Source organism: Psittacula echo (genome assembly GCF_963264785.1).
Source record: "Psittacula echo genome assembly, chromosome: 16".
Classification (NCBI taxonomy): domain Eukaryota; kingdom Metazoa; phylum Chordata; class Aves; order Psittaciformes; family Psittacidae; genus Psittacula; species Psittacula echo.
The window spans coordinates 6,813,919-6,831,799 of record NC_137752.1 but is presented as its reverse complement, the minus strand read 5'-3'; the positions used below and the strand labels follow the sequence as shown (position 1 = coordinate 6,831,799).

Below are 17,881 nucleotides of genomic sequence, written 5' to 3'. Positions count from 1 at the left end.
CTAAGGACAAGCGCTGGGGGTCCCGTCCCCACGACACCCGCTCGGGGCCGGCGGGCCCAGCCCCATCACATGCACCGGCGGGATGCAGGAGCAGCGTGCCCGGCGCCTCAGCCCCCCTCCCGCCTACCTGCCCTCAAGCTCCACCGGTAACGTCGGGTCCTCCCCCGGCAGCGAGTCCATGGCCCGCGGAGCCCCACCAGCCGCAGCTCCGGCTCCTTTGTGCACGACTTTGGCGGCTTCGCTGGAATTCAAACAGCCGCAATCGCTTCCGCCATCTTTGCGTCGACGGAGGTGAAGCCGCTGAAGCTATCGCGGATGACGGTAGGAAACGGGCATATAGAAACTGAAGGGGAACCGCCATGTTTGGTGAGGGCAGTTGCTGAAGTGGAGCGGGTAAGCGCCATGTTGGCTGAGGGCAGAGCGGGGCGGGGTATGGTGAAGACTGCCAGCTGGGCAATGGGGGAGAAAGGCGTCGGGCGCCATCTTGAGTGAGGGAAGCCGGGGCGATGTCAGCCAGCAGCCATCTTGCTTTCAAAGGGAGACAGGCGGCGAGAAGCCGCCGTGTTTATTGAGGGCACAGCGGCTGCCACCTTTGTTGAGGGCAAGCCCGTCGAGCCCGTGTGGGAAGCGGCGATAGCACGGGGCTGAGCAACGGGGAAGCCCCCGCCTCTCCCCGCTGCCTTTGGGGCCAGAGCGCCGCGGTTGGAAGAGGCTTTTGTGAGGTGCGGCGGGCCCCTCGGTCCTGCCAGAGCCGTCGGAGCTGATTGTTTCCATGTCCTCGTCGGCGCCAGACCTCTGTCAGGCATGGGGAGAGAAATAATGACGCTGTAGTTTCCCATTCCAGTCACTATTCTCTGTAGCTGGCAGGAGTGACAATCCGCGAAGCCAGCTGCTGTCAGCACCCGGCCTGCGCTGAAACAGGGCGATCTTGAAACAGTCGGGGGGATTGTAAAGCAAAGAGCTAAGCCTTGCAGCTTTCCCACTTTTCAGCGAGAAAATGGAATTATATTGAACGCTTCAGGCAGTTGGAAATGGCAAACTGGATTAAACACTAACAACACTGTTTCCCCAGGGGCTGTGTCTCTGAGGAGGGCCCAGCCTGGCATGAGAGTGCTGCTGCCTCCGTGTCCCTCACACTCTCCACGTGCTCTTTTAACTCATTATTGAGATTGAAACTTTCCTGCAATATTTACAACCAGGGCATCGTGCCAGGACTCACCCAGCATTACCTGCAACACGAGGAAGCCCGTTGAAGGGAGACATTAGCCTGGCTCATACCCATAGCAGCAACGATGTGCTTAAACGCAGGGTTTGGTTTCCTCTTCCACACGGAGTGTGTCAAGTTTCACTCAATATCATCTGGGTTATCTCAAAGGGATTCATACCTGGCCAGGAAATAGGCCACGGGTAAGGGCTGACCATGGGCTATGGCAGTTAGGTGTGTTTATTTGCTCTTGTAAGAGCAGGTAGGGGCAGGACAAGAGGAATGGCTTTAAACTGACAGAGGGGACATGGAGATGAGATCTTAGGAAGGAGTTCGTCCCTGGCAGTGTTCAAGGCCAGGTTGGACACAGGGGCTTGGAGCAACCTGCTCTAGTGGAAGGTGTCCCTGCCTGTGACAGGGGGTTGGAACTGGATGAGCTTTAAGGTCCTTTCCAGCCTAAGCCATTCTAGGATTTCATGATTATTCCAAATCGTCATGATGCCTTGTTCACTTCATTTTCTCCGTGAACCCCTCCCAGTTCTACTTGCTATTCAGAACAGATTCAAGCCTGTAAAATGCACTAGACTGGCGTTAGTGGCCATTGCAACCACTGGATATGTATAATCATGGAGGGCTTCCCATCCCTACTTCTGTCTTTCAACTTTCTGTGTACAGTGCATGATGGAGCAGCTGTTGGTGCCCCAAACTGCCAGGAAACACCAGGCACTACTTAGCACAAGTAAGCTTTTAATCTCCTCTCTATCCCACTGACCAAGCCTTATGCTTTGCATTCGGGGTCTGATGACCCTAAATGTTCAGTCATTTCAACTTCCCCATATGCCCTTGAGAGATATTTGTCACCTTATGTGACTGGGTCCCCTTCTGCAGTGGCCTCACCTTCTGCTGAGCTGGAGTTAAGTTTGCAAAATCAGGTCTGCCATGTGGCACCAGGGTGTGATCAGTCAGTCTGAAACACGGCTTCAATCCTTAGATCTTCAGAGAAGGAGTGAGTACACTTACTGGGAGGATGGTACCAATTGGCTCATGTTTAAGGTTACGGTAGTGTGTTATGTATTTGATACATGCCATTAAATCAGCATCCATCAGTGTGTAGTACAGGACACATTATTCACTGCCCATGTGATGTGGGTACAGCACCTCTGTGTTTGCAGAGCCAGGGTTTGTGTCCCAACTTACTATCTTTCAAAAGGAAATCAGGAGGATCCTCCTGGTTATCACATCATGGAATGGTTGGTTGATGGGCAAAGGCATATAGATATATAGATGTATATACACACAGACAGGATTGAAAACTTCCCTGGTTATCTGCACTGGTGCAGCAGCACCAAGAAGCTGAAGGGCATAAGGGGCTGGGAAGTGCATTGTTTAGAAGCAGTTAACAACTTGCCTCCTGATAATCTGCTTAATGTTGTTTAACCGTATCTTAATTAGTAACACATTTGGGGAGATTATTCTAAATCCTTGTGTTAGGAAGCTGTATTGGAATGATGCTTTCTTCCTTTACAAGGCAGCCTGAGATCCTGGCTGCCTCAGAAACAAAAGTAGTAAAGGAAGTCTAGGAGAGAAATATGGTGAGTGTAACAGTATGGATGAGCTGTTTATCCCAAGGAGCAGGATGAAATCCAGCAACTCAGAGTGCTGTGGCTGAGGTGTGATGGTGACCTAAGGAGGACAGATGTCACCATCAGCTGAGTATGGGTCCTCCTTCCCATCCTGTCCTCAAGTCCCTTCTCTGGGGACCTGGCTCAGCATTCGGTTGTCCCTCCTTCTGTTACAGTTCATAGTGGAATTCCTCCTAAGCTATGTCACACACAATCAAACTGTTCTACTAATACAAACCAGGTCTCAATAAACTGCTTGGAATTTCACCAGTGTAGCCCTTACTTACACAGCTCTGGCTCAGTTAAACATTTGAATGAACACTCACTTTTAAGTGCTTGCCTAATTTATGCCAACTTACCTCTCCAAGTTCTTTACTTAATAACAGTTAGACATAACAATCAGCAGAAAAGACTGCCCTTTAGCATTTGTATTGGCTTCTGCACTAAAAAATCCATTTCCTAACATTGACAAGTGAGAAAGAAATGCAAGTTTTCTGTAGGTCTTTACAGACAGTACCAGAACTGTCAACGACTATTGATGCACCAGATAAGGATTTCAGAGCATCTGATAACATACATTTCCTTTGAAAGACCTATTGTGGTCATGAAGAAAAATCCAATACAATATGCTCTTCCAGGTTCTAGCTGTGCTCTGTGGGTTTCATTGTTAATGACTGCATATATCCCTGACAAATTATGTCTATGGGAATGTTACAGACAACAATGGAAAAGCATGCAGTCTGGCTACCAAACATGTTCATGTAAGTAGCTGAAAGCTGGGATGAATAAGAAGACACACAACATCATAAGACTCCTTTTATAGATGGATTATCTGACACAGAATGTTAACTGTACTTATAGCTGATGTTAAAAACCATTTTTGTGCCCTGGTTCTCCTCTCACATCCAGGGGTATAATGAAGAAATAATTCTCTCTGAACAAATGTCATTTAAGATCACATTCAATCCTTTAGGTTTCAATCCAGCTCTGGTTGCCATCAATGGAAGGACTCCTGCTGAACATGAATGAACAAAAAACAAATGCAAAAATCCAAGTGGCATAGATACAAATTATATACATTTCTTTTTATTCATTTTAAATAACATTCTTCTGTATAAATTCTGACATATATTCAAATCATACACTTTTTATTTTAGAAATGCATTTGTAAGCATAGCATATGCTTAGGAGACACCTTATTTGGATGTGTAGTAAGACTGATTGGTTTCAGTTGGGAGCAAGTACAGCTTTTAAGGCCCACATTTCTCTTATCCATGCCTCTGACACAAAGAGCAGAGTCCTGTGGGAGCTCATTTTAAAACTTCACTTGACAGAGAAACTTATTTTTATATCCTTTATTTAAAGGAGACTGTGCAAACTTCCCCACATTTCCATTGCATGTAACATTTAAGATAACATGGTTGTAGAGCACTGAACTGGCCCAGGACACCCAAAGGATGCTGACTACATCCCCTCCTCTTTCATAAAAGGATTCCAGCGTGCCAAGTTTGCCTGGTTCAAGGGAATTCTCATTCCAGTGGATGGCATCTCCTCACAGCTCCCCAGGGTTAGTGCTCCACACAGTTATTTCTAGCTACAGTGGTTCATAAGATTTGAGATCATCTATTCCCATTAACCCAATCACTCTTTGCATGTCTGTTGCATTCTGTGCTTACCAAATGCTCTCCTAAGTTGTGAGCCATCCAGGCTGCCCCACACCTTTGACATATCATTGCTTTTTGCCCTTTATCCACTCCATTATATCCTCTTGCCTTCAAGTTACTTGACTGTTGAACTCACCCCATCCAGACCAGCTGGGTCCACAGGGCCCTCACAACCCTGAGGAGTGTGCCTTGAGAGCTGGTTTCCCACCTTCACCCAGCCCTTGCCGTACCTTCTCTATGTTCTACAGCCACTGTACCATGCCATCAACTACCTTTCTCCAGGAGACCCACACAGCAGTATGCCCACTTAGAAGGTGAAGCATGGTGACCCTTCAGCAATCCTACATGTATCTGTATTGCCACATCAGCCCTAGAAGTCATCCAGATGCCTTCTCCTTGTCTTGCTAGCTTGAGTAGGACCTCAACACAGCCCTGTAAGTCCATTTCTGGTTTACCTGCCCACACCCCAGTGTGGCATAGGGCGAACCTCAACATCTGGGAAGCTTCATGACAAGTTATAACACGGCAGGTCAGTGGTCCTGGTGTCCTTTAGTACCCTGGCACATGTGTGTTACTCTGCATCCCCTCTAAATACAATGTCAGCCTAAGCTGATAGAAGATACAACTAGCTCAGCTTCGTCCTCATCTCCTGCAGTGCCCAGAGGACACTGCATGAGTGATGGAGAGAGCAAGGATCTCATCTCACACCACCAAAATCGAACATGAAGCTGTTTATTCTCTCTTTGCTGAGACCTTGATCCCCTTTTTTAAGTGCTATTCCTCTGTGCCAAAGGCCTGGCTGGCTGGAGATGGCTGGGATTTTCCTGCTGAGTCATTTTGCCATCTGACAAGCACTGTCCCAGTGCCACATCCTCGCTGTGCTCCAGTCCCTGCTAAAGAACATCCTGTGCTTTCTTTCCTCTGCTGTCCAAACCCAGGCAGCCAGGTCCCCCCTGTCCGGCCAAGCTTCCCATCACATCTGTGGGGACCATCTACATCCCTTCATCCAGATGTGCAACCCATAGCAGCACAGCTGTACCACCCTCCCTCGCACACTGACTGTAAGGTATCCTGCCCTCCTCCTCTTCTCAAACCCTGGGCTCAAACACAAAGTATTGAGGATAATTTGGAGGTCAGAAGCAGCCCAGATGCAAACACTTTCTGCACTGTAGTAGGCACAGATTAGGAGGGCTCAGCATCTGAATTCACACTCTGATTTTGCAGATGTTATTTCTACAGCGAGAGAAAACTCAAGGCCTATTTCTGGTACAAAGTAGCTAACAGTAATCCCAAAATCTGAGGAAGAGGTGTTTTGTCTCTCTACCAAAATATTACGGAAACATTAAAGTGAACAATCCATCCTTCACTTAGCCTGCCAGCATTAGTCCCAGAAGCTAACACTTCCTAAATCACCTTTCCCCACCCTCTGAAGTGACCAAGTGCAAGCGTATCCCTAAATCAGCACTGCTAAATAGTTACAACTTCCAGGAAATTTTCTGCTCTTCCAAAGTCTGATGAGTGACTCAAGGATTAGCAACATCCAGATTTTCTCCTCCACTCCTCTCATTTCATAACTCCAAGTAACATTGCTCTGAATGACATTAGCCAAAGTTATTACCTAAACTCCAGGACCTCACCCAGGTCCCATCAGCTCAATATCACATTCTGCCCTTGCAGTTGCCCTTGACCCTCTTCAACTGTTTCCCTTCTTACTTGCTGTGCCCCATCTTTAAACCAGGCAAGCAAGTTTTTGAGGCAGAAATGGCATGTTTGTGCATGTGTTTGAAGCACCTATTCCCCCCCACCCTCCCCAAAAAGTCTCCAATGATAAGAAAAGCCTCCATGCAGCACCTGAAAGCAAATAAATAATCACCGCATTCTTCCTACCGTTTCTCATCTTGAGAAATACCTCCTTTCACCTGGCTCTGAGGATGCATCTGTCAGCTCCTGCTGACCTTTAGCAGGTACTTCATTTATCCTCAGCAGCAATCGCTTGCAGAGCACCACCACACACAGAAATGCAGCTTTAGTTCTGAGGTTCCTCATGAGTTAGGCAAGAGGCTTGTTTCACACCCTGCTTAAATGTAATAGTATTGATTTCCATGGGCTGGACCTGGCGCTCACCAGCACAAGGAGGGCACAGTGCCTGCCTTGAGGCAGATACCGAGTGAGGAGTGACCTCTCTGTACTCTGCTGCCCGTTAGTTGTTCTCCCCCAACAGTCCACCAGCCTCCCACAAAAATCAGGGGAATCAGGGACACAGCTGATTCCCCATCACCACCACCTTGTGCTACGTACATTTCCAGAAAGCCTCAGTGCACTTTTAGCTTTTAAGCCTAGAAGCTCTCCAGCTGAAAGCCATTTCCACCCAAATCCAGATTTTGTTGCTTTTGCCCTCCAAGAGGCTGCTTTCAGCTCTCTGACATGTCTCCCCTATCACTGTGTCAGTGCAGGACAGATGGGAATGAGATCCACTCACACCGTGAGCAGCCCCTCTGGAGAAGCTCAGCCATTGAGATCAGGCTCTCAGTGCATTCATGACAGTGTATTTGCACTTTGTATGGAGATTTAAAAGCAAGTAACAGAATGGTACATCCAATTTTTGGACACTTACTAGGCCCTAAGTCATGGTAACACTGTATTTAAAGGAATGGGGAAATTTAACAGATGCAAGTAGGGAGCACTCACATGTTCTCTAAAAAAGAAAGTTAGTCAATGACACTAGAAGAAAAGCTTCAAGCAGTCAGTGTTTGCCAGAGTCCCAGCTCCAACAATATTGCCATCTAATTTACAGTATTTTAAACAACCCTCAGGTTTTGTTTCCGTTTTAAACAACGCCACTAACCGCTGTACAGTTAAAATCTGGAGGATAAAATATGACTTGGGGGACAGGGGAGGTTCATGGGTTTGTTGTTGGGGGGGGGGGGGTTGGTTGGTTGGTTGTCTTTTTGTACAAATAATTACAAATACAATTCCAAGAAGATATATTACATTTTATATACAGAACGCACCATTGCTATCAGGGTAGGGTAGTAAGCCTAGCTTTTCTTTTTACACGGCAACCCTGAGATGCCTTTGTTGTCTTCCCTTGCACAGAAACTATACAAGTTCATTAACTCCTTCTAGAAAAACCAAAATGGATTGCTATGTTTTAATAGCATCATCACCCTGTATAAATACTCCGAAAGGGAAAAGCTTTGTCTCTTCCCTAACTCCAATGTTTTAATTCTTTATTTTTCCCCTGTTTCCCTGCTTAGTGGAAACTGATAATGGTGACTTTTTACAAGTGTGCACCTCACTCCTCTACTTGCCTTCTGGTATTGCAGTGAACATCTCCCTTTCTCTTTTTGTCCTCCTTTTTAAACACATTTATATCAGGAACTAAAATGAAGCCTTTCCTGAAAAGCCACTGTTAATTCATGAGCTACTTCTCAAGCTAAAGGATGAAGACATAAGTGTTAGGTTGGCTGGATATCAAGCAGCTTTTGATGAGTCATGGGTAGTGCTTTCTCCACCCTACCACTTCTTCATAAGAAAGATATTTCAGATCAGCATCATCAAGCCTTTAACAACAGTGAACTCTGTGGATCTTGATGGAGAAGAGGACACTGAATGCACTTCACCACATTACCTGTAATTCACACGTACTATGCTTTTTTCTGTTCACCTGCAAGCTACAGCATGCCCAGCATAAGAGTATTTGAAGAGCAAATTCCTCTGCATGGAGCCTTGGCACGGATTCCTGATACCCCTTCAACAAGCCCAATAACTTTTCCAAGCCAACTTTGGAATAGCTGGATCATCGCTTTTAAGCTTTATAGTTATGCATGGGAGTCGTCAGCGTTAGCTGTCCATTCGGTGCGACTTCATTCCCATCATCTTCCAACAGCCCCGAAACGTCAGCGTTGGGAATGCTGTCGTGGTAGCTGCTAAAACTGATGTTGTCTTCTTTGAGTTCAATGGTCCAAAAAGGAGCGTTGAGTTTTCTGTTCTGATACTCACGGTACATGTAGACAGCAACCACAAAGCCCATTAGTAGGACCAAAACAATGATGATAACTGTCAAGATAATAATGTTAAACTGAGTCCAGGACACATCTGCAAAAGCAGAAGTGCTGTTGTCAGAGGAACTCATGGGAAATAGTATCTGTATAGTTGTGGGTGACAACGTACTGTTTATCGCTGTAGTTAAAAAGGATGTTGCCAAGGTGCCATTTGGAGCAGATGTTGTGAACTCCCCTGTCTCTGGCCCAAGAGTGGCTTCTACAAAACAAATGAAAAATGGTCAATAAAAGCTAAGCTGGAGTTAAGCACAGACATAAGAGATTTGACATTTATATCACAGTTATTATGGCAATAAAGTCTAAACTGTTAAAGCTGGTATGTTTTCACAACAGTTTACAAAAACAGCCAGGGTTGAGTTCTTTTAAGTAATCCTATGTGTTAAGTAAGTGCTCACTGACTGCAGCATGCCTGTGTAAAATCTGGGCATGGAGGGGTAGGTGCAGTAGCCAAGATTCAATGTTAGATACGTTCACAAATCTGACAGCAACCCCCAGTCTGCATAACCAGAAGCAAAATGTAACCCTATCATCCCCCTAAAAAGACTATGGATGTTCCCATGAAACTTTTGAGCACAGCAGAAGCCAGTTTGGATCCTGGTTTGATTTCAGCTGCTGGCATTTGTCCACACATGAAGGATGAGAACATGGGAACTATCAGACTGTGCCACAAGCTTAGTCTTCTTCTGCAGCCTGTTCCCAGGCACAAAATAGCCAAGAATCTGCCTTGTTTCCAGCAATGGGTAACTCCCTTCTCAGACCTAGGAGTCAGCAACATGTTAACACTGGATATCTCACAAGTGGGATGCAAAGTCATTACACCTTCAAACCAGTTGAGCTCCAGGCCTCGGAAAGCATGATGAAAGCCTGAGTATTAGGCTCCCAGACATAACTAAAAGAGCATCTTTTCACAGGAATAACCTGATCTATTTTAGGTTCTCAAGTCCAGGCAACCCGAACCCTCCAGAAGCTGAAGTGTCAATCAACCAAAGTGTTCTCTACACCTATTGCTCCACAGGACTCTCTGCACCCTATTTCCCACTCTCTTCCATTTCTCTTTGTCCTATCAGAAATGCAACTTTATTTTAAACCCACTTACAGCTGCAGCAATTACAGCTGATGGTGCTGTTGTATTGATCCAGCTCTCCCAAAGAGAATGTCTACTAATTATGACTGAGGAGAGTCACTTCCAAAGGACTAATTTTGCACTAAGCTGCATCTCCAATGGCAACAGAAGCTGGAAATATTCAGCACATCTCTTACCACGGGCCCTCAGGGGAACTCCCACGAGTTAACTTTGGACTGCCACATTCCCAGCTCAGGCAATGGAGAAAGAAACTCCTATGAAGGGGGCATCACACACCTAATTTAGGCTCCTGTTCAGAGTCCCCTCCCTGCAGCAGCTCTTCTATTCTCTGCAGGTCCTGCCTGAGGTTGATAAGGATATTCAGGATGCTGAATGCCACGAAGGCATTTCTCTATGGGATCACAGGCAGAATTTTCCAGTAGGAAGCAACGTGACAAGAGCAAGAGGTTCCTGGGTACAGCTCTGGGAGAAGGGCATGAGGAATTCGGTCATCCTTTCCAAAGTCCTGTATTAACACTCAATTCTTGGCAAACCCTGGCTTAGTAGCTATAATTAGAAATAAAACCCCAGAACAGAGACAATGGCTGATTCACCAGCAAGGAAACAGGACTTTGCTGGGCTTTATTTGTGAGTCAGCATCAGCTCAGCGCTGGCAGGGGGACATGAGTGAAAACACTTCCTGGAACCGACGGTAACGTCATGGTGAAACAGTGCCCTGCTCTGAGCACGGGCTGCTGCTTTGAGCTGTGACACAGCGACGCCTGTTCCTGCTCACCAGGGCTGTGCCAACCCTCCAGATGTCCACAAGCAGCTCCTTGAGAGCGGCAGATGTTCAGTCAATGGGCTGCTTTGGCAGCTTTGACATGAGCGTCATATCCAGCTGCCTGATTGAAATGCAGTCCCTGCAAAGCTTCTGCTATGTCCCACAGTGAATGAGCCCCAGCAGGAGCCAGGGCTGTGCCAGCAGTCCCTGTGCCAGCTCTTAGGGATGGCTGTGATGCTGAGCTGGGTGGCACGGGGCCACTCTGCATCACTGAATCCTTGCTGCTGTGCCTCACCAGAAACACTAACCACCCACAGGTCTAAAACACTGACTTGTGTCATCCCACACATCCTTTGGGTATTCTCTCCATCAGCCTTGAAAACACCAAAATCTTGGTCAGGTTTAAGACTCTGTAGATATTGGAGGTTGAGTTTAGCTTTATGCTGGCTTGTTTCAACTTCAAGCATTTAAATAGAGACTTAAATCATCATCTGGGTGATGATTCTGCTCTAGAAGCCACCCAAAACTAGGCTACTGAAATGCACTAGTGGCTTTTGAAGATCTTAACCTAAAACTAGTTAAAACACAATATCTCAGTGTGTCAATTTTAGGCAAATTGTGTGTAAGAAACTGGAAAGAAACTGTATGTCTCTTTAGTTGCTTAATAAGAAAGGAGAAAAGGGTACCAAGGAAACAGGAAGGCTAGAAGAACGTGTCCCAATCCCTTTGAAAGGGGACAGTCCTTCCCTACATCAGAATTGGCTATAACAGTGCCATTAAAATCAAACTGAATGGTGAAAACTGCAAGTCTTCAAGCCAAGCCATACAAGCGGATTTTAATGCAGCAAGGTCATGCAGCTCTCTGCAGAGAGAGCTGTGCAGGGGAAGATAATGGGTGAGACGATGCAAAAGTGCCATTTCCAGCCCTGTAACGGTACAGTTCCAGCTAATGAGCATTCAACTTTTCTGTATTGATCATCTCTCTGAGCAGAGCAGGATGCTGTGATTGCACCTCCAGAGAGCAGCATGGGAGTGAAAACCACATTAGCTCCTAACAGAAGATCTGAATTAAATCTCTGCTGGTGACAAGGACAAATTCAGGTGCAAATACTTTCCCAAACTCTCAGGTTCTCTTATCTAATCCATAACACCAGTAACATTTCCATGCATGGAGCTGGAGATCCACCTTGTGCACCAAACTCCTGATAACCACTGAAGGAGCAATTTAAGAATCATTTTTCTCTCATTTTACTACGAGTCCTCATGCTGTGCAGTAGCCTCTCTAAGTACCGGAGCCAGTTTGTGTCAGAGATGCTACGTGCAGTGTCTTGGATGTGGATTGAAGACTGATAAGACAGTCCCAGAGTGGATACCAGTAAATTCTGGGCTTGACTCTCTATTATCTAAAATTTGGCCCAAATAGTGTCTGCAGAGTATGAGGAGTGACAAGATTCATTATAAACACCCTTTCTAGGGAATAGGCAGTGCTGTTGGATGGACCGGTCAGTAAGGACAATTCACTGGGCACTAAGACCATGTATACCAAGCAATGGAAATCTGAAAACCTACATTTAAATATACTGCAAGCAGCTTGTTCATTAGAGGTGCCTGCTGCAGTCTGGGATCCAAGGAGGTTACAGAGGTAAATCTCAATCAGATTTCAAAGCCAGTAGGCAACAACATGGTCTGGTTTTCTTCCCTGTAACACAGGGTAGACAAATCTAAACCAACCTGAACAATAAAACAACATTCATAGCAGCCTTACAGTATCTGAAGGGGGACACAAGGATGCCAGAGAGGGACCCTTTATCAGGGACTGTAGCAATAGGACAAGGGTGATGGGTTTAAACTGAAACAGAGGAATTTCAGGTGAGATGTAAGGAAGAGGTTCTTTCCTGTGAGGGTGGTGAGGCATCCCTGCCTATGGCAGGGGGTTGGAACTGGGTGATCTTAAGGTCCTTTCCAAACCATTCTATGATTCTATGATCTCCTTCCCAGCCTTCAGGAGGAGTGTGTTTTACCTTTCTTGGTGCAGTTGGTCCCATCGGGATCTCGGATGTAGCCATCCTCACACCGCTCGCAGTGGAACCCGGCGGTGTGGTACAGGCAGCCAATGCACTCCCCGCTGTCCGGCCAGCACACGCTTGGCGACTGTGCTGGGTCCACGTTCCCGTTGCACTTACACATCACGCAGATGCTGTCAGAGTTGTAGTAGCCGTTGTCACAGCGGTTGCAGTTCGGGCCAGTGTACCCAGTTTTGCACTTGTCACACCTTGGGGCACTTTCACCATGATCTAGAGAATACAGAAAGCAAACAGGGGACGTGTCATACCCCCTGGAGAGAAACACCCGCTCTGGGGTTTGTTCTTAGGGACCTGACCACAAGCCACTGTGACAAAAATTAGCCATTGAGAATTAACCAGTCTCAGATTTTAAGCTGAAAATACAACTTTTGAACTGCAGCAGTTTCTTTGTCCCTAGGGGTTAAAAAGAAGCTCTTGTGGTTTCTGATGCCTTGTACCAGCATCACAGAGCATGCTCAGCATGGTGCTAAGCAAACAGGTGATTACTCCTGAACACTTCCATCTCAAACAGCCAATTTCAGCAAACAGCTGGAACTGTATCAGGGATCTTAGGAATCTGCAGGTACTTTTGGGGCTATACAAAGCCAGAGGTGGCTTGATTGTAAAACTGGTTGAGGAAATATCAAAAAAAGCCTTATATATGTTTATTACAGCTATAACTTCTCTTGATTACATGAAAATAGAGCCGCGACACATTCCTGATGCCCTCCACTGCACAGCTTCTCTCACAAGAGGCAACACAAGCACTAGGGATGCATTGTGCCAGGCCCTGCTTCCCCAAGGTGCCCTGGCTCCCACAAAGAGGTTCATGGTTCAAACCCCTTGCTAGGCTGATGCACAGAGTGGCAACTTAATTGTAAAGTGCTACATTCATTATCTGAGGAGTTAGACCAAAGGGAAAGCCTTACGCATGCGGCAGGTTCCGGTCGATGCCACGGTGGAGCACGGGCAGCGATGGCAGGAGTGGGCAGGATGGGTGCTTCTGTAGAATCCCTCCTTGCAGAGCTCGCAGTGGTTCCCCTCGGTGTTTCCCTGGCAGTGCAGGCAGATGCCTGGGGAAGGGACAGGAGCACAAGCAACCACTGAGGAGCAGGAACTGGAGCTGAACATTTGGAGCATGAATCTGCATGGAGTGCCCTCAGTTATCAGAGCTCACAGGTGATTTTGGATGCCCTCTGGCCAAAACATGATCCTGGCCCTTTATGACATCACCCCTACTCCATATGCACACACATATAATGTGAAAAAGTAGGTAGCCCCAGAAGAGAGGCACGCAGCTCCTCACTGAAAGGTCAGCACAGGTAAACACATGCTATCAATATTAAATGGTCCTCAAGGAGAGGGGTTTCAGTTCGCATTTGATTCCATCAGTGAGATGGAATCCTGATGCTTCAAACCCCCACTCCCAAGAGGGGTTCCTCCAGTTCGTTGCCTTCTTTTTGTGCACAACCTCTTCCTACACCACAGACCTGGTGGTTGGGGTAAGGAAGTGCTGCTGTCCTGCTTTGGGGGCAGATGGCTCCATCCCATCCATGCAGCTCCAGCTCCTCCATCCCCCTCACAGGCACAAGGCAGCAGCAGTTACTGACCTTCCCAAAGAACCAGGGGAGAACTGGGAGTTCATGTGAGCCACATGCCTTTCCTGAAGGATTCGGGGAAGCCTCTGAATCAGAAAATCAACGTGCTGTGTCTTAGCAGAGGCTGTGTCCCAGTGGCCCTTTAAATTGCATTTTGTGGCCAGAGAAAGAAATATGTCCCTGGTTATAAAAACGCAGCCTCTATCAAAAGCCCATCCATCAACAGGAACATTCTGTAATTCAGCAGGCTCCTCGACAAGGTGGCAGTGACCTGAGGGAAGCTGAGATTATTAAATGCCACGTACAAGACTCTGAAAAGGCAACAAGCCACCTTCTAACAAACCAGGGCAGCACAGAGTGGTTTATTCCCTGTATATAAAAGCCCAGAGAGAAGATTCACTGAGCTAATCTGGCAGTGCTATAGGGCTATGGAAAAGTCTCATCAACATTAACCACACAAAACCCCCTGAATTAGGTTAATGCTGATGGTTAAAAAAGAAAACAAACCACACAGCAGATTCTCTTATTCATACTGGAGCAGTTTGGCTCCCTTGCAATCCCAACATGCTGCAGGGCTCCTTCTCTCTACACAGTGATGACTCTGCAGTTCAGCATCCCTGAGCATCCCTGGCATGTCCTTGGAGCAGATCCTCATGCCAAGGGCAGGAAGCTAACCCACTTTGGGAATGATTCACTGGCACAATGGTGCTGACAGCACCCTGATGACTAAGGACACTCACAAACAGTTCCCACACACTGTTTGCTCTTCACCCAACAGCGTGTCAGCCACGAGCCAGCGGTTTTTGTGGGACAGATGTCAGGTTTGAGGGGAAACGATCTGCAAACCTCCATCAGCTGCTTCACTGGGATGCCTGGGACAGACCAGCTAGGGGAAGTTTATTCTGCCCCATCAGCAGCAAGTGTGCCTTGAACCATGCTCTGCAGGCTTTAATGGTGGCATAAATCTGGAGTCTGTACAGTCTTGGTCATTTCAGGACCAACGTCTTTCCCATCAGCAGGAATTAACTCACATTTCTTTACATGAACCCTGCGAGATGGCTGCATTTCCAATGAGTCAGCAAGCTGCTCAGCCGTGCACAGCATGTATAGGCTTGAATCAGGTATCACTACGGAAAGCCTTAATAATTAATAGCACTTCCCATCCTGATAATGCCCTCAGGAAGGATCAAACTTCCCAATATCCCCACTGGGAAGCAGCAACCAAACTCACTGCACTGACACAAAACAGGGTGCAAGGGTTGTGTCGAAGGAAGCGCTGTTGCCTTGGGAGCTGCCCGATTCCCAACCCGGTGATATTAAATATTCCTCCTGGCCTATGGAATGCCGAGTGGAGCCTGTTGTAAAGCCGGCAGAGGGAGCCCAAAGAACAGCATTGATGCCAAAGAAAGCTTGAAAATGTGACAAAGACCACATAGAGTTGATGTAAAGCTGGGGAGGTCACACAGAGTGCAGTGTCTAGAGCAGGCTGAGCGCTGTGTTACTTATTAGATGTCAGACCTAATTGTTAATGAACTGTGCTCTGCTCTGGTTTTGTTGTGTTCTCCCACCTCTCGTAGCAAATAAAGCAGATGGAGGAAATTTGGGGGGAAAAAAAGAGATTTTTGTAAAATCAAGAATAGGGCATTAACCAAAAAGAGGGTTTTCCTTTGCAGTGCTGTGGGCAGCTCCAGCTGAAGGGCTGCTGCACAGCCCCATCCTGGGGGCAAGATCTGGTTTGGGGTTTTAATTAAATCAAGAGCAGGGGGAACACTGAGGAAGAAAATGGGAGAGCAGAGCAGATTATCTTACTCCTTCACAAAACCCACACAGCTAGCTCCAAATCAGTAACACAGCTCATGTGTGCACAGCTTTAGGTACAGTCTTGTATCCTTCAATATTGGTAGGACAGAAGCACATACAGTTCAGTAGCGGAATGAATGCAGTAATTCATCAGTGTAGGTCTGGTGCCCAGTGTTAAGTGATGCTCAGCAGGATCAGAGCATTGGCTGCCCATTCCTCTGCTTTTCAAGGCCAGGTTGCACAGGGCTTGGAGCAACATGGTCTAGTGGAAGGTGTCCCTGCCCATGGCAGGAGTTTGGAACTGGATGAGCTTTAAGGTCCTTTTCAACCCAAACCAGTCTGGGATTCTATGAAACACATAGGACATGAGGGAAGAGACAGCGGTGAAGAAATTACCCCAAGTCACCTTATTTAATGAGCTCTGCCTCTCTGCCACCTACAAAAACCCCTACCAAGGCTTTGAAAATATTACTTCTTTCTAAGCTCCTGCATAAATATTACAGAACTGCATTTCAGCCTGGAAGTTCTGATGAGAATTTGGATTTTGGAGTGTGAGTTTTGTTGCTAAAGTGGGGATTGTGCAGGAGTCACATAACATTGCTCCTGTGGGATCTCTCCTTTCAGTGGAAATGGGAAAGCAATTGGATCCCCCTGCCCTCCCATAAGCTCTTCAAGCACAGGTACCTCAACATTTGCACTCTATCAACATCTGCATGAGTGAGATACAGCCAAAGAAGTGATCAAGGAAAGGAACAAGGCAAACTTCTAAGAAGTGGGCAATATTAATTAGGTGCTGCCAGTTTTTTCTAGCACTAGTAGTGTTCTCTGTGGCAGTAACAGTCACCTTATGTCAGTGATAGTGCAGTAGATGTTTCCAGGTAAACAGCAGTTAAACAACAGCTCCTAACAAGCCAGTGTTGTGTATTTGGGTAAGTGCAGAGAACAATAGAGCACTGATTTCCAATAGAGACTGCAGAATAAAGGCTCTGCACTGCAGCCTGGGGTGGATAACGCAGTCTTTATTGACTTCCTTGAGAAGAAGACTAGCTCCGAAGCTGCATTTTAATTTCAACTGAAATGTAAAGATTCTGGGTATTCAAGGCCTAAACTCTATGATTCTGAAGATGCAAATGAAGGATGAGAGCAGAGTTCTGCTGCACAAAAATGACAAAAACCAGAGACAGAGGAGGCACATAAAGCCTGCACCCACCATGGTCACAAGGGGAAGGTTACCTGTGGAGCTGTTGCAGGTCTTGGAGTGGTTGTTGCACTGGCACGGCTCGCATATGGTTTCATTAAACCTGTAGTATCCATCACTGCACCGGTCACACTTCAGGTCCGTGACACCAACTTTGCACTGGCATTTCCCAGAGCTGCACAGGCAAAAACAAACAGTGAGATCTGGACGTACTGAGAGGCATCCGAAGTGCAAACCTCTGGTCAGTGATTTGGCCTCCCTTTCCAGAGGAGGGGAACTCTCCTGGAAGCACAATACAAAACCCATAGGCAACAACTTCCAAAAGTAATGGGGAGTTCAGGGGAGATTGAATCTCTGCAACAGCAGTTGCCTTGACAGCAATTTCGAGCTGGGCACCAGAAACCATCGCTCATTGTGGAAAGCCTTGGCCCAAAGCCATCCCCATGCATTACCCGCAGCAGATGCTCCAACAGCCTCTCTCCACTCCCAGCTTCCTCAAGCACCTGCCCCAGGTCCTGCAGGACATTGGGACACCCATGAGCACTACACCTCGACCATAGAAGAGCACCCACATGGATGATCACCTCTCCCCACATGGATACCAAGCAGCACTCCCCAGATTTTTGGGAGAGTGGACAATTCCCTGCTCACCAGGAGCTTTTCCTGCTCCCTCAAGAGCACAGCATCTCAGGTGTCTTGCTTGGATTTCAGCAGGCATCAGCCACTTGCTCTCCTTCATGATCCCATCCATCCCTTCCACACAGCATCCCCACAGCCACCCAGGCAAAGGCTCTCACTCCAGTCACCTTCTTCTACCCAGC

General features: G+C 47.0%; 2 protein-coding genes across 2 annotated transcripts in view; both read right to left on the bottom strand.

The window, feature by feature from the left end:
- CDK5RAP2 (CDK5 regulatory subunit associated protein 2) overlaps positions 1-254 on the bottom strand; it is an 80,318-nt gene extending 80,064 nt beyond the window's left edge. The window contains exon 1 of the mRNA XM_080630577.1: positions 128-254. Coding sequence (XP_080486703.1) covers positions 128-180 — 53 coding nt within the window. The 5' untranslated portion in view covers positions 181-254. The remainder of the gene's footprint in view (positions 1-127) is intronic.
- An 8,044-nt stretch (positions 255-8,298) lies between these two features.
- Positions 8,299-17,881, bottom strand: part of MEGF9 (multiple EGF like domains 9) — a gene marked incomplete at both ends in the record, with an annotated part of 44,064 nt that continues 34,481 nt past the window's right edge. Inside the window, 4 exons of the mRNA XM_080630378.1 lie at positions 8,299-8,753; positions 12,423-12,695; positions 13,394-13,537; positions 17,096-17,235. Coding sequence (XP_080486504.1) covers positions 8,299-8,753; positions 12,423-12,695; positions 13,394-13,537; positions 17,096-17,235 — 1,012 coding nt within the window. The remainder of the gene's footprint in view (positions 8,754-12,422; positions 12,696-13,393; positions 13,538-17,095; positions 17,236-17,881) is intronic.